The sequence below is a fragment of the Canis aureus genome, chromosome 14, assembly GCF_053574225.1.
Source record: "Canis aureus isolate CA01 chromosome 14, VMU_Caureus_v.1.0, whole genome shotgun sequence".
NCBI classification, from domain to species: domain Eukaryota; kingdom Metazoa; phylum Chordata; class Mammalia; order Carnivora; family Canidae; genus Canis; species Canis aureus.
The window spans coordinates 41283467-41308065 of record NC_135624.1 but is presented as its reverse complement, the minus strand read 5'-3'; the positions used below and the strand labels follow the sequence as shown (position 1 = coordinate 41308065).

Sequence of the window (24599 nt, the reverse complement as noted above, 5' to 3'; positions counted from 1 at the left end):
TTACATTTAAAAACTTTATTTAAAAAAATAATAATAATAAAATAAAAAATAAAAACTTTTTTCCTAGCTTTGTCCTCTGAAAAGGCATAGACATAATGAACAAACTGGTGCAATGAGTGCTCCTAGAGCCCCAGTTGTGTACTTGACATGCCATTCCCCACCGAGATGGGCTAGGGTTCCTTGAAAAAAACCTGCTGATTCTAAGGATCTAGGTGTTCTGGGAGAGGAGCTTGTACTATCTTGCCTTACCAGAAATCAAGTGATCAATGATCACAGGACTTGCATCAAAAAGACTCAGGGTAAACTTAGAGGCTTTCACTGGCCAAACATGGGATGATTGAGTATTCATTTTAAAGACTGAAATGGATTAAAATACATCAAATATGTTAAGGTCTTTGAGTTCAAATGATTTTTTTTTTAAAAAGGGACGCCGGGTGGCTCAGCGGTTGGGCGTCTGCCTTCGGCCCAGGTCGTGGTCCTGGGGTCCGGGATCGAGTCCCACGTCGGGCTCCCCCCACAGCTTGCTTCTCCCTCTGCCGGTGTCTCTCATGAATAAATCAATAAAATATTTTAAAACGTTTTAAAAATAAGTAAGATTCTAGTTTTTAAAAGGTGGGGGTAAAACAGAAGACTGAACACTGGCCATTTGGTGATAATAAAGGATCCTGGTTTTATAACTACCTGTTTCAGTGCCTTATCTTTTAGATAAGGAAAGAATCGTTAAATAAAATGACCTCCCCCCGGGGTTGGGGAAGGAAGTCCTGGGGCAGGAAGTCGGGGAGGAGACCGGCTCTGGGTCACTAACTGTTGCCGCAGTTCGGTGGACACGCGCGGTTCACCAGACGACCTTCTCTAACTTGACGCACTGTTGCAAGTTTCCTCGAAGAGGCTGGAAGGAAAGGCCGAGGAGCTGGCGGTGCAGAGGGGCCTCACCTCCCAGGCCAGCAGCGCGCCGCCCCGCCCGGGGCTCGCCCCGCGGAAGAGGCCCGAAAGCCAAGCGCCCCCATCCGCACCGTCCCCTCCGGGCTGCTGCGCTCCCCCCGGGCCGTGAGCTCCGGCGTCCCGGCTTCACAAGATCCGGCGGCCTGACGCAGGGGTACGGCGCTCGGCGGCCGCCCGGCAGCTTCCGCCCGGCCGCCGGAAGTGCGGTGGGGGCGCGGCAGGGGCGCGGCGTGGCCCCTCTAGGCGCGCCGGAGGCCTCGGCTCTCGGTGGTCCCGAGCGCGCCGCGGAGCCTCAGTCAGGGAAATGGCGCCGGCGGGGCGGGCGCGACGGCCGGCCGCGAGGGGAGAGGTCGCCCCCGCGGCCCGGAGGCCCGGGGCCGTGGGCGGGGCCTGAGGGGGCGGGGCGCCCCGGGATTGGCGGGCGCGCAGACGAGGCGGGGCGCCCCCTTTGTCTGGGTGCGCTGCGGGCGGCCGTCCCTTCGCGCCTGCGGCTGCGGCGGGGAAGGTGAGTCCGCGGAGCGGCGGCCGCTGGCCGGCCGGGCCCCTGCCGCACGGAGCCGGGAGCCGGGTGGCCCTGCCCTCGGACGGGGCGTCCCCGCGGGCCCCGCGCCCGCCGCCCGCCGCAGCGCGGTCCAGCCCCGGTTCCCTCCCCGGCGCCCCCGCGGCCGGCGGGCCTGGCCGGAGGCGGGCGGAGGCGGCGGGGCCTGGGCCCAGAGACGGGGCGCGCGGGGGCCCCGGGGACGGCGGTCCGCGCCCCCCGCGCCCCGGGCCGGCCCTGGGGGCCCCGCGAGCGCAGAGCGCGGCCGAGCGGCGGCGGCCGGGAGGCCGAAGGCGCTGCCCGATTTCGCTGTGGCCCCGGGCGCTCCGCGTGCCGCCGGCCCCCGCCCCCTAGTGAGGCCCTTCTCGGCGCTCGAGACGGCGACCTCGGACGCGGCCCGCAGACGTTCCCCCGCTCATTGTCTGCTTTTTCACATTTTAATAGAAAACGAAATGCATTTCTTACCATGTGTACACGTGAGAAAAATACGGGCAGTGGGGGCGTCGGGACGAGCCCGCGGGGAGCGGGACAGGCGCTGGCTGGGCCACGGTGCACCCTCCCCGGGCTCCGCGCGCGCCCTTTCTGTCACTCCTGAAAGGGGCGGTGGGGGCGGTGGGGGCCGGGCCGGGCTGCCTGCACTTGACAGACGTGTCGTGGTGGCGGCGCGTTCCGCGGGGTGGTGCGCTGGGCGGTGGCGGTGGCGGGCGGGGACGTTGGGGCCCTGAGGAGACCGCCGTCCCCGCGCTCAGGTCGCTCGGACGCTTTAGTTTCCGTTCCCCGTGGTCGCTGAGGTGGAAACTCTTCGGGTGCCTTTGTGTTTCCTTTTTTTTTTTTTTTTTGCCTTTGTATTTCCTCTGATCTGCCAGTTCGTGCTTTTTTTCGTATATGTTGAAAATATTCTTCACAAATTGACATTTGACTCCAGTTATGGTGTTTTGTTCTGGTTTGGGGTTTTTTGAAGAGATTTCAAGTTTTTAATGGTAGAATATTTACTTCTAAAGCTTTTGAGCTTTGTTATGTTTTAAAAGGGCTTTCTCCGTGCCAAGATTTATTTTTAAAATAAACTCTTGTTTTTCTCTGGTACTTGTGCAATGTTGGCTCCATCTGGAATTTATTTTGGTGTGGGGTGAGGGGAATCCGGCTTCATTTTTTTTATGTCTGCTGTTTCTAACACTATCTATTGAATAATTCATCTTTCCAGTGATTGGAAAACCACCTTCGTCATGCATTAAATTCCTACATGACTTTGGGCCCATTCTGGAATTTGGTGACTTTGATGTGCATAAGGTCTGAATTTTCATGCAGCAGATCTGGAAGTTTCTGCCTCTATCTTTCTCTTTTGGCATTTTGCTTAGGAAGGCCCTTCCCACCTAGAATAATAAAAACCTCTGTATTCCTAGTTGAGTTCTTTTTATAAAATGTAATTTAAAATGTCAACTCTTATTGGTAAGCCCAGTGAATTCATTAGATTTGTAATATTTGATATGAGATGATCTAATTATTTTCTGGCCTTTTTTTCTTTTTTTTTTTTCTTTGCCTTCCTCTACTTTCTGGGAGATCCGTTGAACTTGCTGTAAAGGCCTAATTTTACTTTTCCTAAAGCATTTAACTGGTCCTAGCCCCATTTACTGAATCATCTTTCCTCAGCAATTTGAATTACCTCATCCGTTCTCCGTTTGTTTATACAAGACTTGGCCCTGCTTTGCCCCGTTCCTGGGTCACCCCCTTTCATCCAGCCCCACTCGGCTCTAGGCACTTTGGTTTTATGGATACAGCGGGCAGAATTTACATCTCATTTCTAAAGTTTATTTTAAGCTTGTTTCTTGTACTATTTGTGAGTAGAATCTTTTTCCCTGTATATTTTGACTAGGTGTTGCTGGTGTGTAGGAAAGCTATTGATTTGGATACGTGACCGATCACTATGGAAGATTGCAGGGTTGTGCTTTGTGTTCACAAGTGGCTCGGAGGTGCCTCTTCCGAAGATGCCTCCACCATGGAGGGCAGGGCATTCCAGCAAGAAAACCCATAGGCGCGGATGGTGAGGACAGGACAGAAGATCCTGGGAGCAGCCCACCGCAAACCAGGGATTTGGAGTGTGCCTGTCCTAGCCTGTTACCGTGAGAGAGATCTCTGGAGGACAGACATGCTTCTTCTTTTACATCAAGCCCATGAGGAATTCAACAAGGGCAATAAGTTCCTAAAACAGCTTAAAAATAAAATAATAATAATAATAAACATTAAATTCTAAGCTCTTGGTGCCTCCGCAGTCCCTTCTTCAGTTCCTGTCTGTGTTGCTGGCTGCTCAGGCATCACAGGAGCCAGACCCTGCTTGGCACACAGAATGTCTCACTGCGGTGTGGCTTCCTTCCCGTTAAGCATCCACTGCTGCTGAGAACATTGATCTGTTCTGGTTTTGTTTAGGTTATTCCCTGAGGATATTTCCGAATATGAAATTCCTGCATCTGAAGACTGACTGACGGACAGACAGATGGCTGGGTGGGTGGGCGGGCGGGCTCCACCCCCAGGGCAGGTACTGTTTGTGCTTGCCCCTGTGTTGGGGCGGCCTGGCCTTCCTCACAGTTTGTTGTCATACTCAGTGATGGGGACTCTGGCTCTGGGGCCATCTGAACAGGATTTGTTGTGCGCACCTATTCTCCCTTTCTGTCTAAATTCCTATGTTGGGACACCTGCGGGGCTCAGTCAGTTAAGCGTCTGGCTCATGATTTCAGCTCAGGTCATGATCTCAGGGTGGTGAGATCGAGCCTCACTTTGGGCTCTGTGCTGAGTGTGGAGCCTGCTTAAGATTCTCTCCCCCTCTGTTGCTGCCCCTCCTCCCCCTTATTTCAAACAAAAACTTCTGTGTTTTTCCCCATAGCAAACCTGGAATTGGGGATCAGGATCGTGGGAGTAAGGGTGGAGGAGAGGGTGGCTGGTTCAAAGCCAGTTTTGGTGCCTCAGTTGGCTCTCTTTACCTGCCCAACATTTGTCAGGTTTGTGGGTCACAGTGTTTCACCTGTCTTTATGCAGACAGTACCACTTTTTGCATTTCTTTTGTTCATTTTTTTATCAGAATACAGATATTTTGGTTCCTTTGGGCTGCTGTGGTAAAATACTGTAGACAAGGTAGCCTGTAAAACAGCAGACATTTTTCACTGTTCGGAGGCTGGAAGTAGCCTTTGTTTCAGTGTTTTTCTGGGACTCTCCCCTTCCCCCCACCCGCTCCCAGGAATCTTTTCCTCTTTGCCCTCTCCACCCACCTCCATGCCTCACTCACATTGACAGCCTGGTTCTTTGAGTTACTTTAATCGAATGAGATAATACTTAGCCCAGCAGCATCTGAGCCTGAATCTTGCCATCCTCTTGAGGCCCACAGAGGAGGGGTGTGAGCGCCCTGTTTTATAGGTGGGGACAAAGCACGTGCACACACTTCTTTGCCTTGGAGTCATTGCTTCTGAAAGAGGACCTCATGGACATTCTCTCTGCATCCCATGGTTTCATTTACTCATCAACTGGCTCTCACAGCCTAAATCTTTCTCTCGGGGTGTGCATGACCTTTGTGTGGGAGGACTTTGGGTTGGCAGTAGCACCAACCTTGAGCCTATGTCCATTCCAGGGGGGTGCCCACTGTCTAATGGCATGTCTTACTCATCTACACACTGCCAAGTGGCTTTCCTGGAAAGAGTGTGAAGTGCGGTCTCCTAGCTCTTTAATTTCATTCACTTACTCAGCAAGCATTGGGCTGTTGGCTGCTCTGCTGGGACACAAAGGGAGAATGAGGACTGGGCGAGGCAGAGGCCCTCGTGGTTGGGGGTGGTCAGAAGGGCCTCAATGAGAGGTAATGTGGCCAAGTACCAGCCAAAGGGCAGGAGCCTCCCTAGCAGAAGGGAGGCCCAGGAAGGGGATGAAGCCAAGAACAAGCCTGTTCCCACAGGGGTCAGGTGTACAACCGCGCTGCCACAGGGGCAGATTCTGGGTGTGTGTGGGGGGTGGATTAGGAGTGGAGTGTGAGAGAGCAAGGTGGAGGGGCGCCTGGGTGGCTCAGTCAGTTGAGCATCTGTCTGACTTAGGTTTTGGCTCAGGTCGTGATCTCAGGGCCGAGAGATCAAGCCCTGTGTTGTGCTCCATGCTCAGCAGGGAGTCGGCTTGAAGATTGTCTCCCTCTGCCCCTCCCCATGCTCATGCACTCTCTTGCACACATGTGCGCTCCTGTGCTCTCTCGCTCGCTGTCTCCCCGAATCAATCTTTTAAAAAAAAAGAAGCCAAATGTCTTCTAGGTTCAGCCATACCTGCTTCTATCACCCCCACTGGGGAGGCCCTAAATAGGGTTCCTATGGGTGTTTATTGTTGGATACTGGCCCAGTTACAGTGGGGCCATAGTGCAGGTGACTGCCTACTTGCACCAGGTTCCCAGAGGACCAGAGCTGAATTATACATGAAGGTCAAATTCTCATGCAGGTGAGGGTGGATGGAGGCCCTGGCTGAAGGAGCAATGTCCCAGAGACCCAAGTGGAGACTGAGTTGTAGGAGGGCAAAGTAACCAACTGTCACCACTGCAAACAGTGGACAAGGATCTGGCCACATGGAGGTCATACCCATGGGCAGGGCTGCTTTGGGGTTGGTGGAGACCACTCATGGGGAGGCAGCTGGACAAGGCCATGGGAAAGATGACCGACCATAAGAGATGGCAGGTCTGGGGCTGCTCGAGGGGGTGGGGGTGTCAGACATACCACCGAAGAGGGCAGGAGGCAGAGGGGTGGCAATGACTTCCTCATTGTTGAGACCTGGTGAGGCAGGATCCCCGCCCCCCATTCTTTCATATTTTATTCTTCTCTTTCTCCAGCATCTTGTTCATATGGTTTTTAAGGTAGTTTTACTCCTCTAAGACTCCTATTGGAATCCTATTTAGAGTTGCATTGCATCGACACAGAAACACACAGATTTGGGGGAAATGGGCATTCTTGGTGAACAGAGCAGAGAGGCTGGCCTCTCTCCGTCCCAGGCTACTCTCCTGTTCCTTAGAAGGCAGCTGCAGTTAGGAGTTCCGTGTGTATATTCCCAAAAGTTGTCTATGCAGACATACACATGCATCTGATGTTGTACTAAGAAAATGGGGTTGTGCTTCCTGACTTCCTACCCCCAAGCCTTCCCTTTAGGCAGCCCACAGTGTGAGGTATCCTGTTTGTCCACGGGATGGTCTTGTACCATTTTTCCTAGAGTGATCGCCTGTTAGGTTTCTGTGTCCCTGTTACAGACTCCCTTTGACATTCCAAAAGATGTGAACCCCGTATCCCCCATTAGGAGAGCTCCTGGTCCCCCCGCCCCCACTTTCTTTCAGTAATTTGAACATGACACATACCTCAGCTTAACTTATCCTGATATGTCCCCAGAACCTCTCCACCCCCAGGCTCCCCAGGGTGCTCAGACCAAATTCCTGGGTAACTTTGGACTTAATCTGCCAGAATCAACCATGTGTGATGCCTCCATTGCTAATCCCTGATGGAGCCACCACCAGGCTGATGGCCCCAGCCTCACTGGAGCACCAGGGTACAACCAGGTGAGACTGAGGCATCAGTAGGCCTACAGGAGTCATGGTTAAGTGAGTCATGCGGGCCTGGGATGGGGTCCCAACAGGATTGTGGACCTTAAGCAAAACCATCGATTCTCAGCCTGTCTTCCCTGGGGATTATCTCTGGAGGCAGCTTGGCCTGGCATCCATGCCCGACCTGTTGATCACTTGGCACCTGTGTGAATACTCTAACACCAGCCCTTGTACATGGACTGTGGGCCTGAGCAGATGGCTTAGAGTCCTTGGTAGCTCCCTAGCTGACTGAGAGGACCTCATAGTGTAGAGAGCGAAACCTTGAGGCTGAAACCTCAGGGTACACTGGTGTCCCCAAGCATCTCATACCGGATGTTGCTGGGCCCACGGTCAGAGTCCAGGGACCATGGTTCCTGAACTGTAGGGGCAGGGAGGCTGGACTCCCAGAAGTCAGGGTCTGTGAGGGCAAGGCTGGGCCCTTCATGTGCTCCCTCTTCCTCAGCCCCACAGGATCCTCTGACTTCCATCTGCCTCAGAAATCTCGGGATCAGGTGATGGCAGCGGCCAGGCTCCTGCCACCACCGGCAGGACCCCAGGTGAGCTGCCCCCAAGGCCTGTGGACCACCCCTACATTTCCTCAGAGCCCTCCCATGCCCAGGGCTCCAGGTGGTAGCCTGAGTGTCCCTGCATCTCCTGAACTCTGTGGCCCCTTCCTGGCACCCACTCCCAAGCTGCTTGCGTGTTTGCCCTACCTCCTGACCAAGGGCATCTCCACTCCCCACACCCCACATTGCCTGTACCCACTCCCATCTCCAGTGTGGAGATTTAGTCTAACCTGCAGCAGCCCCTGTCATTCCAGGCCAAGGTGACCTTTGAGGATGTGGCTGTGCTCCTCTCCCAGGAGGAATGGGACCGCCTGGGCCCCGCTCAGCGCGGCCTCTACCGACACGTGATGATGGAGACGTATGGGAACGTGGTGTCACTGGGTATGTCCCCTCAGCAGGTCTCTTCTGTGTCTGTGTGCTTGGCCAGGGGTGGAGGCCCTGCACTGTGGGCTTTGGGTAACGTCCAGGTGTTCAGCTCTAGAGGAAGGTCAGTCCGTCTGTCTCATGCCTGCAGGTCACTCAGGCAGGGTGGGAGTGTTCCCAGATATGTGCTGACAAAAGGCCTTCCCTCCCCATGAGCAGGACTTCCAGGATCAAAGCCCAACGTGATCTGCCAGCTGGAACGAGGAGAAGAGCCATGGGTCCTGGATGGGCAGGGGACTAAGGAGACTGGGGGCCTGGGGAGTGGCCATTCAGGTGAGTGAAAGGAGCTGGCCCTCCCTCACTGGGGCTAAATCCATTCTGGCGGCTGTGGGCACTGAGAGGTGACAGCAGGAGTGGCTTCCACCCGGGCCTCTTCTGGCAGAGGAGCCTTCGGGCTTAACTCCGTGAGCTGCACTTACCCATGTGACAGCAAATGAAAGAAATTCCTCCTCTGGAGAAGTGTTTTCTTGTCCCTTCAACTCTCTGTTTTTTGCAGACAACTACAGACACGACCACATGCCAGCTTGTATGGGACAAGACAGCTCACCCTGTCCGTGGGGTAGGTGTATGTCTCATCTTTTTAATCCCTAAATCCCTGAAGGTGTTACTACTCGTTACTCACCAGAATGTAAAGAGATTCCCGGGGCACCCCGATGCAGAATATGTTCTCATTATATGACACAATCTCCACGAAACTGTGGGCAGGAGTTTTCTAAATTAAAATTTTCTTTCAGTGCAATTGTTTTTTTCCCTTTGTCTTGTCACATGTAAAACATTTTTCCCCAGTCTATACTTGAAACAACTTAAGCCATCATTCTGAAAGTGGGTGCTCTGCTTAGGCCAGCTTCTGCGCCACGTGGGCCCAGGGGGCCTGGCACTGTCCCTGACAGCAGCTTGAGTCTGTGGACATGAAAGGTTGGTCATGCGTTGATTTTATGACCTGGATGGTTGAGTGAGTAATTTCAGTTGTTTTTTAACTTATTAAAGTCATCTTGCTCATCTTGTTACTTTGGCATCAGACAAGAAACCACCTATTCAGTAAACTTTGAACAGTAGAAATGATACTTTTCATTGCAAATAGGTAATATTTTTTGGCTAGTAAGCTTTGGTCTATGGTAATGAAGCTCTTTATAAGTCAAAAAAAAAAAAAAAACCCAAAAACCTAAACCGTGTTTCCCAGTTTAAAAAACACATAGTATGTCCTTTTAAAAATAAGTTGTATAAAAATTTTAATTTTATTTATTTATTTTAAAGATTTAATTATTCATGAGAGACACAGAGGGATAGGCAGGCTCCCTGTAGGGAGCCTCAATCACTGAGCCACCCAGGTCCCCTAAAAATTTTATTAAATAGATGATAGTAAAGTCAGATTTTTAAAATGAAGAACCTATTAGTGTTACCATTCTTTTTTTTTTTTTTTAAGTTTTTTTTTTCTTAATTTATTCATGAGAAACAGAGAGGCAGAGACACAGGAAGAGGGAGAAGCAGGCTCCCCACAGGGAGCCCGATGCGGGACTCGATCCTCAGGCCCAGGATCACACCTTGAACCCTGAGCTGAAGGCAGACGCTCAATCAATGAGCCACTCAGGCATCCCACTTTTACCATTCTTGAATTATTAAGTATACACTTAATTGCTCTAAAGAGAATAAGAAAAGTAGACACAAAACTTGAACAGCTTTGGATTAGAGGAGGAAAACCAAAGGGTCAATAAATGTGAGAACATGCTCAGCCTTATTATTCATCAGTAAAATGTAAATCAAAACTGTTATCGTGTTAAACCTTCAGGATGAAAAAAATGGAAAGATCTGATTGAAGTTTGGGTGAGGCTATGAGACAGCTAATGAGGGGGTAAATGTGCACACTACCTTGGAAATCAGTTTGGCATTATCTAATGAAGCTGAAAATGCAAGTCCCTACATCAAATACCTTTTTTTTTTTTTTAAGATTTTATTTATCTATTAATGAGAGACAGAGAGGCAGAGACACAGGCAGAGGGAGAAGCAGGCTCCATGCAGGGAGCCCGATGCGGGACTCGATCCCTGGACTGCAGGATCACGCCGTAGGCGGAAGGCAGGCGCTAAACCACTGAGCCACCTGGGCTGCCCTACATCAAATATCCTACTCTCATGTGTACAGTAAGAATGTTTGTGTATAAAAACCAAGAAGCATATGCAAGAATCTTACATAAGCATGCTTTGTGATAGAAAAAATTAACAAGGGATCCCTGGGTGGCGCAGCGGTTTAGCGCCTGCCTTTGGCCCAGGGCGCGATCCTGGAGACCCGGGATCAAATCCCACATCGGGCTCCCTGTGCATTGAGCCTGCTTCTCCCTCTGCCTATGTCTCTGCCTCTCTCTCTCTCTCTCTCTTCTCTCTCTGTGTGTGACTATCATAAATAAATAAAAATTTTAAAAAATGTTTAAAAAAAAAATTTACAATAACCCAAATGTCCATCAGCAGTAGGATAGATGAGTAAACCGTGGTGTTTTAATAGAAAGGAAATGGGACGCCTGGGTGGCTCAGCAGTTGAGAATCTAACTTTGGCTCAGGGCGTGATCCCGAGGGCCTGGTTTGAGTCCCGCATCGGGTTTCCTGCAGGGAGCTTGCTTCTCCTTCTGCCCTTGTCTCTGCCTCTCTCTCTTTCTGGGTCTCTCATGAATAAATAAATCTTAAAAAAAAATAGGAAAGAACAAGTTGTAGTAAAAATGGTTTAATAACCGCTGTGGAACAATATAATGAATTGGAACACAGTGTTGACAGAGGCAAGCAAGTTGAAGAAGACCAGGCACCATGAAATTAAAAAAATCTCAGGAATACGCCTAATTGAGTTACTGGTTAGAGATACAAATTTCTAAGATAGGGATCCCTGGGTGGCGCAGCGGTTTGGCGCCTGCCTTTGGCCCAGGGCACGATCCTGGAGACCCGGGATCGAATCCCACGTCGGGCTCCCGGTGCATGGAGCCTGCTTCTCCCTCTGCCTGTGTCTCTGCCTCTCTCTCTCTCTCTCTCTCTCTCTGTGACTATCATTAAAAAAAAAAAAAAAAAAAAATTTCTAAGATAAAGCTATTTAAAAAAACAAACACTGGGCAGCCCTGGTTGCTCAGTGGTTTAGTGCTGCCTTCAGCCCGGGGTGGGATCCTGGAGACCCGGGATCCAGTCCCGCATCGGGCTCCCTGCATGGAGCCTGCTTCTCTGTCGGCCTGTATTTCTGCCTCTGTCTCTGTGTCTCTCATGAATAAAGATCTTTTAAAAAATTAATAATAATAAATGGAGTAAACAGAGATGGGAGTTACCCTCTCACTTGAAACATCTGAAAAATGACGAGATACATAAAACCACAGCTCTCAAGGTGTTGGGAATCATTGTCATGAAATCAATGAAGGAAATTAATCCCTGAGAGACAGGAAACAAAGGGCTGATCCCTATAATTGCCCCAGCTTACAGCTTGAAGAAGATCACAATGCAGGGAGGGCAGAGCCCAGTGGTCTCCCAGACTTAGGGACACATAGTCAGGAGTCCAGAGAAGCCAGGGAGGCTAGAAGTCCCACAGAAGAGTCCATTTGACAAAGAGAACTCTGGAGATCTGCAGGGAGACCCTCTTGAGTATTAGCACTAGCAAGGAAACCCCGTCCAATGCCAGGAAGGAGCCCCCTCTTTGGAAGGAGTAGCAGCTGTGGGAGCCAGAACCTAAGTGGAATGAATGTTTGTGCGCACCCCCCCCCCCAATTCATCTGTCAAAGCCCTAAACCCCAGTGTGAATGTATTGGTGATGGACCCTTTATGAAAGTTATTAAGGTTAAATGAGGTCATAAGGGTAGCGCCTGGATTTGCTAGGGTTAGTGTCTTTATAAGAAGAGGAAGGGGCATCCTGGGTGACTCAGCGGTTTAGCGCCATCTTCAGGCGTGATCCCGGAGACCTGAGATCAAGTCCCACATCAGGCTCCTTGCATGGAGCCTGCTTCTCCCTCTGCCTGTGTCTCTGCCTCTCTCTCTGCATCTCTCATGAATAAATAAATAAAATCTTAAAAAAAAAAGAGAGAGAGAGAGAGACCAGAGCTCTCTTTCTTGGCACATACAGCCTCCCAGACCCCTGCCCCAGGACGTATTCATCCCACTTGCATAATCCCCAGGACTGTGAATATGGGTTTTACTCCTGTGACTGTTATGTTAAGCTTTTGCTTTTAAGGAATGGAGGACCCTTTAAACATGGGTCTGGAGGTCAGCGACAAGTCAAAGTCAAAGACTGGGAAGGATTGTATACACCACTGCTGCCTTGAAGGTGGAGGGGCCACATGGCAAGGAACGCAGGTAGCCTTTCAGAGCTGAGCGTGGCAAGGAAACAGTCACCTTAGTCCTGCAGCCTTGTACAAAGAGCTAAATTTTGACAACTATTAAGAATGAGCTTTGAAGTACATTTATTGCCTGAGCCTCCACACACAGATGAACACTTTATTTCAGCCTTATGATACGCTGAGCAGAGAATCCAACTATGTCATGTGGCCTGCAGAACTCTAGGCTGGCAGATACAGTGCCCAGTGCTCATATGAGGCTGGGAAGGGTGCTGCTCCCAACAGCAGGAGTGGGAAACCTGTAACTCTCAGGGCACCATCGATTAGAGAGCTGACTTGGGGGAAGAGCCCTAAGCACCCTCTGGTCTGATCTGACAAAGTTGAAAGACAAGAACCACAGGTGATACTCTGAAGTAACTTAACCAAGAATACTTAAGCTCAAGAATATTTGTTTTGTTTTTAGTTTAAATATTTATTTATTTGAGAGAGAGAGAGAGACAAAGAATGGGGGGTGGGGTGGGGAGGAGAGGGAAACTGAAGCGGACTCCGTGGAGTGTGGAGCCTGACACAGGGCTCGATCTCACAATTAGATCATTACCTGAGCTGAAACCAAGAATCCGACACTCAACCAACTGCATCACCCAGGCACCCCACGTTCAAGAATATTTCTAGGGGCAGCCCAGGTGTCTCAGCGGTTTGGCGCCACCTTCGGCCGGGGTGTGATCCTGGAGACCTGGGATCAAGTCCCACTTCGGGCTCCCTGCATGGAGCCTGCTTCTCCCTCTGCCTGTGTCTCTGCCTCCCTCTCTCTCTCTCTCTCTCTCTCTCTCTCATGAATAAATAAAATCTTTAAAAATATATATATATTTCTAGAAATAAAAAATATCCCAACACCAACCAAGGTAAAATTCATATTTGGCTTCAATTAAAATGTTACCAGACATACAAAAAAGTAAGAAAATACGATAATTAGAAAAAACAGTCCTGTTAAACTAACCAGAAATTACATCATTGATAGAATTGAAAGACAAGGATGTTAAAATAAATTTATTCCATATGTTGAAGGACTAGAGAGAATATTGAGCATATTAAGTAGAAGCACGGAAGATCCGTGAAAGACTCCGATCTGATCTCTAGGGATGGAGACAACAACGTCTGAGACGAAGTGTTCACTTGGTAAATTAGTGGCAGATTAGACCTCGCGTAAGAAAAGATTTGTGAAAATAAAGTCCTAGGAACTACTGAAAAGGAAGCAAGGGAAAAAGAGTACAGCACATCCATGAGCTGGGGGACAACCTGAAGTGGCCTAATACATGTCACTGAGGCCAACAAAGCAGGTCAGAAAAAATATTTGAAGACATTTAGTTGAAAATTTTCCAAATTTGATGAAAAGTGTGAATTCCCAGATCTAAGAAACTCAACGAACCCTCGACAAAGTTACACTAAACTACATTATAATCAAAACTGTTCTAGCTGTGAAGCCAACAAAGGAGATAAAATAGAATTAGGAAAAGTAACGACTTGTTTAAGAGGAGAAAGAGAAAAGGGAACAAAGCGCAGCTGTTTAGGGGCCCCTCTGGGCTTTAGGATACACGGCTCTGACGTCGCGGCCTCGGGCAGTGTGAACACTGGTTCATGTGTGGCGTGAGACCGTTAAGGCGGCGTGCTTCTCTGTCGTCGCTCGGGCTGCGGGACAAAAGGCCGCTGACAGAGTGACTTGGACATCATCAGCTTCGTTCTCACGCCCTGGAAGCCAGAAGCCCCAGACCTGTGCAGCGGGGTATCCGCAAGAGCCTCCTGGCACCGGCACCTTCCGATGCTCGGCGGCCTCTGCCTATGAGTGCGTGGGGGGGGAGGGCTGGTAAGCTTGCTGGTGTCTCCTCCTACTGGGCACTACTCCCGTCCTGGGGTCTCCTCCCGGTGACCTCATCTGACTCTAATCACCTCCCAGAGGCCCCACCCCCAGACATCACACGGGTGAGGGTTTCAGCATGTGAAGTTGAGAGGAAGGGACACAATTGGTTCATCACAACAGTCCTGTTACTCTGTCCCAGGTTCTGTGATCTACCGAAGTTCTACCCGTATGTATGTTATAAACCCACACTCCATACCTTTTTTTAAAGTTTTAAGTGATCTCTACACCCAACATGGGGCTTGAACTCAACACCTCAAGACCAAGAGTCGCACACTCCTCTGGCTGAGCCAGCCAAGCTCCCCAGCACATAACTATTTTTGCTTTGGACGGTTCTCCTTTACAGTGATTTAGAAAACCTTCTTTACATAGTCCTGTATATATATCTTCATTTTAACCATTTCCAAAAGCCTTTATTTCCTTGTATAATCCAACTTTTCTGTCCGGTATATTTCTGCAGCCTGAAGAATTCCCTTTAACGTTAGCTTGGATTTGATTGTTGGGTGTCTTCTCCATTGTTGTTTGTGAATTGACCATTTTTTTCTTTTTGTCACTTTCCGGATGTCAGTCCATTGTCCTTTGACTTGTTTCTGATGATGAATCCGCTGTACTTGTTATATTCATTCCTCTGTGTCATTGGTGGTTTTTGTCTAACTGCCTCTAAGATTTTCTAAAGAGAAACTTGCTTTTAGCAGTTGGACTATGATGTATCTAGGTGGTATTTTAAAAACACGTTTGTGATTCTAATATCTTGGATCTTTGTTTTGATGTCTTCTATCATTTTTAGAAAAATCTCAGCCATTTTCTTTTCAGATGCTTTTTCTTGCTTCTTTTGCGATTCCAACTACATGCAAGCTAGGCCATTTGATAATGACCCGTACTGGCTTTATGTTTCATACATTTCTGTCTTTGTATTTCTTTTTGGATGATTTCTCTTGGCCTATTTTCAAGCTCACTGGTCTTTCTCAGCTGGGTGGGGCATTCCTGTGTTACTGTGTTTTTTACATCTAGCATTTCTAATTGGACTGTTTCTTCCAGTATCTATCTCTCTGCTGAAACTCCCCATCTGGTCATTCAGTTGTTCCAGCATATAGGTCCTCCTTAGTTCTAGTTCTGTTGATCATTTAGTCACTTCACTCTGTGTGTGTGTGTGTGTGTGTGTGTGTACATGTACGTGTATGCAGTCTTTCTCTTGGGTGGCTCATAGTTTTTTGTTGAATGTCAGCTAGTAGAGATAGAGGTAAACAGTGTAACTCTGGAAACGTACCCCGCGCTACTGGGCTGTCAGCGTGGAAGCCTGAGCTGGTCTAGTCAGGAGCTGGGCTGGGCTCAGTTGTTTCCAGGTGTGCCTGTAAGAGGGTTTTTTCCTTGCTCTTGCCCCCACCCTAGCAGTAGTCTCAGTTGCTAGTTATTCTATGCTTGCTGGCCTTTGGGGCAGAGGAAAATGGCCTTTGATGCTCCACTGTCCTGGTCCATCCTCAGTTGTAGGCAGGTGTTGTGTCCCTGGGTCACAGCCCCTCCCCTAGTTGAAGCAGATCTCACTGCTGGGCTCACGATCATTTCCTGCCTCTCCCTCAGGAGTAAAGGGTAGTTTTCCTTTCCCTTCCCGGCCATTGTAATTTTCGCCTGTGCCCTGGAATGAGAGGTTTGCTTTCCCTCTCAGATGACTTACAGCTTTTGTTCTGTAGAGAAGGATTCCAGTGGGTGCTTTTGCTTTTCCCTCTTGTACGCCTGAGCCACCAAAGTAGGCTTCCTCTGGACCTGCCCCCATGGGGAGCCCATGGACATGAGCCCCCTGTGTCTGTGGCTCTCTGGGGTTCTTTGAAAGATGATTAATGTTTTAACCAGGTGCTTTGAATTGCTTGGGTGGTGACCTGTCTTTCATCTTCCTCTTACCTCCTTTCCATCACGGGTGCACCAGTGTAGTTGTCTCTCCGTGCAGGCACCTGTCTCCTTAGATTTCAGGGCATTTGGGGGCTGTCGTGACCTCGGCTCTGTGATAGATTCAAGAAAGTTAAGATTTTATAGATTTTTTTTTTAATGTTTATTTATTTATGATAGTCACAGAGAGAGAAAGAGAGAGGGGCAGAGACACAGGCAGAGGGAGAAGCAGGCTCCATGCACCGGAAGCCCGATGTGGGATTCAATCCCGGGTCTCCAGGATCGCGCCCTGGGCCAAAGGCAGGCGCCAAACCCCTGCGCCACCCAGGGATCCCAGATTATCTTTTTCTTACTGTTGAGGTGGAAGGGATAGTCTTACAGCTTTATCCCTCCTGGGGGAATTCAGTTATTGTGTAATTAATAAATAGTATAATAATATATATTGTTTTATATAATGTATAATGATGGTGATATTAACAGTTAAAGGGACATGAGAACTATAACTGGGTTGTCGGTGTATCCACCTGTCAGATTGGTCGTGGTGAGGGGCCCCCCCATCGCCACTGATGAGTGGGCAGTGCTGGGGGAGAGGGTGGCTACTTGACAACAGTAAGCTGTTACCGGGCACCTGGGTGGCTCAGTCAGTTAAGTGCCTGACTCTTGGTTTCAGCTCAGGTCACAATCTCCTGGGTTGTGGGATCAAGCCCTGTGTTAGGCTCCACACTCAGCACCAAGTTAGCCTGTGACTATTACCTGCCCCTCATCCTCTGTTTCTCTTTCTCAAGTCAGTAAATCTTTAAAAAACTTTTAAAAATGATAAGGTGTCACATGGTAGCCTGACGATAGGAATAGGGCTTGTCCAAGCCATCTTTTTGTGGAAAGAGGAAGATAAGGAATCAAAAAAGAGACGTAGATCCCGAAGGCCCACCAGCCACCAGGATAGGGGCTCCTTGTAGGAGGAAGGAAGTGCTGGTGGGCCATCTGGATGGCCAGCTCTGGCAGCAGGCAGCACCACCCGCCTGAGTCTGGGGAGCCCTGCAGGATGGAGGTGTGTGTGTCTGGAGTGCCACCGAATCTTGGGGTGGGTGTGGAGAGCCGGTTCATCAAGCCTGGAGTGGGACTCCAGCCTCGACAAGGGAGACCCTTCATTTGGGAGAGTCTCCCAGCATCTCACTCCCGCCTCTTCTTAGATGACCCTCTGGCTGCCACCAGCTTCTGCAAGAGGTGTTGGCGTTTGGCAGGTCTTCCTCCATCCAGGGCAGCCATGCCCCCCTAGCTGCTGAGGGCAACACAGATCTAAACAAGCATATTTTATTCGTTGACCACCTTGGCCCAGATCTTTCTCTGCACACCAATCAGAAGTCCATCTTAGGAGCTCCCTGGGGTTTGTGGAGAGACCACTTGGCTTCTGAATCTTTTGTTTTTTCAAGGGTCCATATTGGGGTTCCAGGAGGCCCCCCGGACCAAGTTAGGAACTGATTAAAGATTGAAGCTTCTATCTCGATGATGCTGTTATCGGCAACATGATGGGGGGGACCACAGGCCCCTATCCTGGGCCCCGCCTCTGAACAGAGCTGAGCAGCACACGGTCAGCAAGATGAGCGGCCCGCGTGTCACTTGTCCCCAGTGCCCGGCGGCCTCCGCTCTGCTCACGAGGTTTCTCGGCCTCAGGCTGTTCCGGGCCGAGGTCTTGGAGCCGGGGGTGGCCCCCCAACGGCAGGGCTGCGCCGGGTGAGGGCTCCTGCCTCCAACCGCTGGGGGCCCCAGAGCCAGCGCCCCCGGCACCGCCGGCCTCGGGACGTCCGCGGTCCCCCCATGGGTCCTGGCCTTCCCGGTGGCGCGGTCGCCAAGGTTCACGGGGGGCCCGCCTCCGATGGTACGCGCGCGCGGCTTGGGTGTCGGGGTTGGGACTGAACCCCCCGCGGCCCTTGCCCCTCGGGCGCCGCACACAAGGACGCCCCTGTGCCTGCACCTGCGCCGCCCTTCCACCCTGTGGCCATCGGACACGCCCGAGGGCTCCCGCCCCACCTGCTCCACACCACGCCTCGCCCGCCGCCTTTGCGGTCAGCCCAGCCAGGCTCCCACGGGCGGGGTGCAGCCCGGCAGTCGGTGCTGCTGGGGGGGCTCCAGGGAGGGGGGCCGGGAAGGGCCTGCCGGGGGGCTCAGCCGGCTGCGTCCGCCTTGGGCTCGGCTCGGGGCTTGGGGGGCTGGGGTGGGGCCCTGCTCACGGGGAGTCGGCGTCCCCCTTTCCCTCGGTCCCTCCAGCTGCTCGTTCTCTTTTTTTTTTTTTTTTTTATTCATGATAGTCATTGAGAGAGGAGAGAGAATCAGAGACACAGGCAGAGAGAGAAGCGGGCTCCATGCCAGGAGCCCGACGTGGGACCCGATCCTGGGACTCCGGGATCGCGCCCTGGGCCAAAGGCAGGCGCCAAACCGCTGAGTCACCCAGGGATCCATCGTTCTCTGTCTTAAGTAAAGTCCCAAGAGAGGAGGACTGTGGGGAGATGGGCCCAGGCCGCAGGGGCCGCTGTGCTAGTTGCTGCGCCCACTCGTGATCGTCCTGGCCCCGAGCGCTGGGCCACCTGTGCCCAGCAAAGCCACCTGTAGGTGCCGCCTGCCCCGCTGTTCTCTCTGGGTTCACCTCTAACGTGGTGCTCTGCGTTTGCTGTTTCAGAATGTGAAAACCAGGGAGAGAACCAAGAAAGGGACTTGGGCGTGAAGCCAGGTGTCTCCGAGGACGGCTCCGTGGTCCCGGGGGAAGGCCGCCCGGGATGGCGCGACCAGGGGCGCCCGCGCAACGCTCCGCCACCTCGGGCCCCGGCCGCTGCTGGCGCCGAGCGGCCCTACAAGTGCACCGAGTGCGGCAAATGCTTCGGCCGCAGCTCGCACCTCCTGCAGCACCAGAGGACCCACACCGGCGAGAAGCCGTACGTGTGCGGCGTGTGCGGGAAGGCCTTCAGCCAGAGCTCCGTGCTCAGCAAACACCGGCGCATCCACACGGGCGAGAAGCCGTACGAGTGCAACGAGTGCGGGAAGGCCTTCCGCGTGAGCTCGGACCTGGCGCAGCACCACAAGATCCACACGGGCGAGAAGCCGCACGAGTGCCTGGAGTGCCGCAAGGCCTTCACGCAGCTCTCGCACCTCATCCAGCACCAGCGCATCCACACGGGCGAGCGGCCGTACGTGTGCGCGCTGTGCGGGAAGGCCTTCAACCACAGCACCGTGCTGCGCAGCCACCAGCGCGTGCACACCGGCGAGAAGCCGCACGAGTGCGCGCAGTGCGGCCGTGCCTTCAGCGTCAAGAGGACGCTGCTGCAGCACCAGCGCGTGCACACGGGCGAGAAGCCGTACACCTGCAGCGAGTGCGGCCGCGCCTTCAGCGACCGCTCGGTGCTCATCCAGCACCACAACGTGCACACGGGCGAGAAGCCGTATGAGTGTGGCGAGTGCGGCAAGGCCTTCAGCCACCGCTCGACGCTCATGAACCACGAGCGCATCCACACGGAGGAGAAGCCGTACGGCTGCTACGCGTGCGGCAAGGCCTTCGTGCAGCACTCGCACCTGACGCAGCACCAGCGCGTGCACACCGGCGAGAAGCCGTATGTGTGCGGCGAGTGCGGCCACGCCTTCAGCGCCCGCAGGTCGCTGGTGCAGCACGAGCGCATCCACACGGGCGAGCGGCCCTTCCGCTGCGCGCAGTGCGGCAAGGCCTTCAGCCTCAAGGCCACGCTGATCGTGCACCTGCGGACGCACACCGGGGAGCGGCCGTACGAGTGCAGCCGCTGCGGCAAGGCCTTCAGCCAGTACTCGGTGCTCATCCAGCACCAGCGCATCCACACGGGCGAGCGGCCCTACGAGTGCGGTGAGTGCGGCCGCGCCTTCAACCAGCACGGGCACCTGATCCAGCACCAGAAGGTGCACCGGAAGCTGTGACGCCCAGGAGCCCCGCGGCCCGGAGCCCCGGCACGAGGAGCTGCGGCCCGGGGGAGCCTCAGGGGCCCGGCTTTCTTTCCCCCCACCCTCCGGTTCTGCCACACAGCACTCACCTCCGTGGTGACTTTTGGTACGGGTCGCCACGTGCACTCACCCTCTAACATTACACCGTCTTTTGGAAGAAACCGAAGGAAGTTAGGACCCAAGGAAATACTTTCACAAAACTTTCTTACCTTCTAAATAAAGTTTTTTCTTAGAACATCCCATGCCTTTCCTAAAAACGATAATTATTCTAATTATTGCACCTAAAATTAGACTTGGATTATTTGAGTGTTGTTAGGCCACTAAAGTGTTGTCTGGATGATATATTTTTTAAAAATGTCATTAAGTCTCATCATGTAATATGGCTAGGAACCCTAACTGTATAGAATCACATGTTTTATAAAAAGTCTAAAGATTAATTAGTGAGAAATGATGTAAACTTAGAAAACACTTCATCTGGTGTTTCAACTTTATTCAAGATCAGAAGGGATGTCCTAACTTTTGGTGAAAATTCAACTCAAATATGCTTCTTTGCCTCAAAGCCCACCCTTATGATTTAAGGCTTTGTGCCGCAGAAATCATGGGACGTCTTGAGCCTTTGGACCCCATGTGGGTGGGAGGGGGGCTCTGCACCTCAGAGCCCAGACCTCAGCTGTTGCATGAACTGGGAGCCTCTTTATACATTGTGTTACTCAAAAGAAAGTTCTTTGGTATATATTTTTAAAACTTAAAATTCTCAAATTCAAATAGCTTTTTTATTATCTAAAATTTCCATTCCAGTGTTTGAGGTTTTTGTGTTTTTACTCCTGATTCCAAGAAAGTCTAGTATCCAGTTTCACTTACTACAATGAATCTGGTTTGTCATTTTTAAGTTTTTTCCTCTCTCTCTTGAAAACATCAGCTTCTCAGGAGAAATGAAGGACTGGAGTGTTGACCTCAGTCCACAGCAATAACACTGACGCAGATAAAAGCTTGTTTCCCCCTCCCTCTCTCTGATACAGGTGACAGGCGCCAATATCACAGGTGAAATTCTGGAAGCTAAGGGTTGCAGGTGTGCTTCAGGGAGGAGATGGGCTCCTTCCGAAAGGAATTGGCATCACCTGTGTACTGCAGAGCTGCTGGGACCAGAGGAGCTAAAGCCACTGAGCAAAACCAGGAGTTGGGCTTACTAAGGTAGATGAGCTCACCGAGGTGTCGCTTTGCTGGAGCTGAGGGAACAGGTGTGACTTCAGAGATGGCGAAAACCTCTGAGGATATGCTGTCGAGGCCAAGTTCATGGTGTGATTCAGAGGAGCTGAAATCCCTGGGGCCAAACTGCAGAGGAATAGAGCTCATGGAAGTGGGACACTCACTCCTGAACCCCACGGAGGGGGGCCACTGCCTCCCCCACGCTGACCGGGTCTATGGCTGTGTCTGACTCCGCAGCTGCCCCGCAGGGCGTACCACTACTCAGGGCACAATTCCTAATCCCATGGAAGAGTTAGGATAAAAAACAGTTTGGTCAAGATGACGCTGAGTTATGTACGATGTACAGAAACACTTGCTTGGAAAGACACTGTCTGTACTACAGGACAGCAGAAGTGACCCTTCAGTCGCTCTGGATTGCTAGATCCACCACACCCAGGATTTGGGGGGGGAATCTGCAAAATGTATGGTTTGCTTTTCAGCCTTCTTAGATGAAGTGTACTTTATCATTCTGGCTTTTCTTCCCGTCAGCTGCCACTGAACTATTGGTGAGTGTCCAGGCTCAGGTGTCCATGGGGCTAGAAGGTGAGCTTCAGTGCCCTTCTCCCTGGGGACGATCCCTGGGCCACGCATTTTTTTGTCCTTCACCTCTCCAAGGACCAGGAGGTAGCATACAACCTGCTGGAACGTATGGGCGGTCTGCATCTTTTGGAAGTGGCATCAGGCACCAAAATGATGCCTGGGGTCCCTTCACCGTGGTAATAGCCTTCTCGGCCATCGGCACCCAGCTTTCTGTAGTCCTTGTGATGGAAGTTAGTATAACTCTGAACAGGTGCAGCTGTCGTGGAGGCAGGGGGCCACGGAGCAACAGGCCAGGGGAACTGCTCACCCACCAGGAGAAGACAAATTCTCCCCAACCCCAGGGGATCTTGAAGAAGCTCAGCCCACAGGCCTGCAACACATGCAGCTGTCATGAGAGGCCATACAGCCACCTCCAGCAGGGACCCGAGGACAGCCTTGAGGACACGAACCCCAGGGGGCGCCTGAAGACTGGCCAAGCTCTTGAAGATAGGTGGGAGGACCCAGATCCAGTTCTCTGGCTCAGATCTGATGCTTGGGTGGCCTGGGTTCCTCGGCCCCAGGGGTGTGTATAGGGCCAGCTGCAAAGATGTAGGGCTTGGGTACCACACACGCACACTGTGAGCAAGACCTTACCCAGCCTTACCATGACCCCTGGGTCAGCTGTTACTGAGTTTCCGTGGAGGTCGGGCTCAAGTCTCCCCTAACAGGCCAGGGCCCTCCCCTGTCTGATCCTCTGACACCAGCAGTTCATCTCCTGACTGGTAACTGCCCAGAGATATTAACAAGTAGCCTGTGGTCTGAGATGACTGCTCCCAAAGGCCCTCTGTCATCAGCAGGCTGACAACTCAGGTTTCTGACTCTGTAAGCTGAAGAGGCAAGGGGACAGTTGCAGGCAGTTAACCCACCAGATACCCAGGCCTGACTGTCCCAGTGGCCAGGCAGAAACATCAAGAACCAAGAAGTCCCTTTGCCTGTGCTCCCTCCCATCCTTAGATGAGCTTGACATTTGGCCCCTGTGAAAGTGTGGCACCAATTCATGGTGCCAGCCCTCGTCAGCCAAAACCAAACAGCCAAGAAAACTTGTCAAACCATCCGCTTTCCGATTTTGCACAATGAAAACCACTAGTGTGTTTTTTTCCATGTATTTCCAGTAAATACGCTTCTTCAGACTGCACTGGACCACCACACCTCCTGCCCCACTAGCCCTCCCACCCATGGCTCTAGGGCTCCCCTCAATGCCACAGTCCCTTGGGGTGCCACTGGCTTAAGGGACATTCATGCTGATAGGAGGAAGGGATCCCCAGAGCAGGAGTTCTTAACCCAACAAGAAAGCATCAGAGCCATTAGCAGTGATAGGGCAGGGGATGTAAGAGATGGTTCTTATTAAAGCCAACACAAGGACTCCTGGATGGCTCAGCAGTTACGCTCTGCCTTCGGCTCAGGGCATGATCCTGGAACTCAGGAATCGAGTCCCACATTGGGCTCCCTAAGGGGAGCCTGCTTCTCCCTTTGCCTGTGTCTCTGTCATGAATAAGTAAATAAAATCTTTATTTTTTATTAATGAGAGACACATGGAGAGAGAGAGAGAGAGGCAGACACACAGGCAGAGGGAGAAGCAGGCTCCACACAGGAAGCCTGATGCGGGACCCCATCCTAGGACCCCAGGATCATGCCCCAGGCAAAGGCAGGCACTAAACCGCTGAACCACCCAGGGATCCCCTAAATAAAATCTTTAAAACACACACACACACAGATACAACTTTCCTGAGTAATCAGACAGTCAAATGCAATACCAGCCAAGAGTCATGCCTATTTCATTAGCAAGTAGAAGTTAAAATTACAACATCCAGTACAGGGAGGCTGTACGGAAGTCAGACTGTGCTCTCCTCAACTTTGCATCCTATCATGGAAGGATAATGTATTCCAATGATCAGGTGCTGATGACATATATCTGATACAGTATTGGGTACAACCACCCTGGAAAGCATTTGCTTAAATATAAGCAAGTACTTGTAGAGGGATTAAAGGGATACTTGTTTCTTCCCTTTTTTGGGAGACAGACACTTAAAGAAATCTTCAGAGTGCTGGATGACCACACAGTGGAACTGAGACCTCAAGGACCAAATACGTTGAAGAATAAACACTATGCAAACAAACTGAAAAAGTCAAAGATGGCTTCCACCATCAACAAGAAAGACTCAGCAATCTCGGAGGAGTGGAAGGCTTAGAATTCCAGAATCACCACACATAACACTCAAAACACCTGGTTCTCAGCTAAAAGTATTAAAAATATGCTAAGAAACTGGAAAGTATGGCCTATTCACAGGGAAAAAATAGAAACCATTCCTGAAGAAGTCCAGACACTAGAATTATTAGTCAAAGATATTAAATTAATGGTCTTATATACATTGAATGACATAAAGGAAGCCATGGGCAAAAAACTAAAGGAAAGCAAGAAAGTGATACATAAACAAAATGAGAATATTAATAAAGAGACAGAACTTCCAAAAACAAAACAAAACAAAACAAAATCTGGAGCCAAAAGTACAATAATTGAAATGAAAAAAATTCACTGGAGCAGTTCAACGGATGTGGCAGAAGAAAGGATCAATGAACTTGAAGACAGGACAATTGAAATTATGCAGTGTAAGGGAAAAAAGAATGAAGAAAAATGAATAGATCCAGGAAACCTATGGAACACCATCAAAACTGCCAATGTATACATTAT

At 51.1% G+C, this 24599-nt stretch overlaps 2 protein-coding genes and 1 long non-coding RNA gene across 12 annotated transcripts in view; 1 reads left to right on the top strand and 2 right to left on the bottom strand.

Moving 5' to 3' along the window:
- On the bottom strand, positions 1–1320 carry LOC144283540 (uncharacterized). Its single transcript, XR_013352092.1, has 2 exons — positions 1014–1320; positions 1–889 (listed from the first exon to the last, which is right to left on the bottom strand). It is a non-coding gene; the product is annotated as an uncharacterized LOC144283540 (long non-coding RNA).
- On the top strand, positions 1313–20323 carry ZNF250 (zinc finger protein 250). Of its 9 annotated transcripts, none has more exons than XM_077847781.1 (7): positions 1370–1447; positions 6868–7034; positions 7522–7615; positions 7879–8005; positions 8207–8320; positions 8544–8606; positions 18804–20323. In XM_077847781.1, the coding sequence occupies exons 2-7, from the start codon at positions 6955–6957 to the stop codon at positions 20060–20062; spliced, it is 1737 nt and encodes a 578-aa protein (XP_077703907.1). In that variant the 5' UTR covers positions 1370–1447; positions 6868–6954; the 3' UTR covers positions 20063–20323. The 9 variants fall into 9 exon arrangements, with proteins under 9 accessions (XP_077703908.1, XP_077703912.1, XP_077703907.1 ...); XM_077847789.1 differs by having other exon boundaries at positions 1371–1447; positions 7864–8005; XM_077847780.1 differs by having other exon boundaries at positions 1388–1447; positions 6940–7034; positions 7864–8005.
- Positions 13418–24599, bottom strand: part of ZNF34 (zinc finger protein 34) — a 33098-nt gene continuing 21916 nt past the window's right edge. The window contains exons 5-6 of one of the 2 annotated variants that reach the window (XM_077847804.1): positions 16145–16242; positions 13418–14170 (exon numbers count right to left, since the gene is read on the bottom strand). In XM_077847804.1, coding sequence (XP_077703930.1) covers positions 13970–14170; positions 16145–16242 — 299 coding nt within the window. In that variant the 3' untranslated portion in view covers positions 13418–13969. The remainder of the gene's footprint in view (positions 14171–16144; positions 16243–24599) is intronic. The other variant, XM_077847806.1, reaches the window with a different exon arrangement.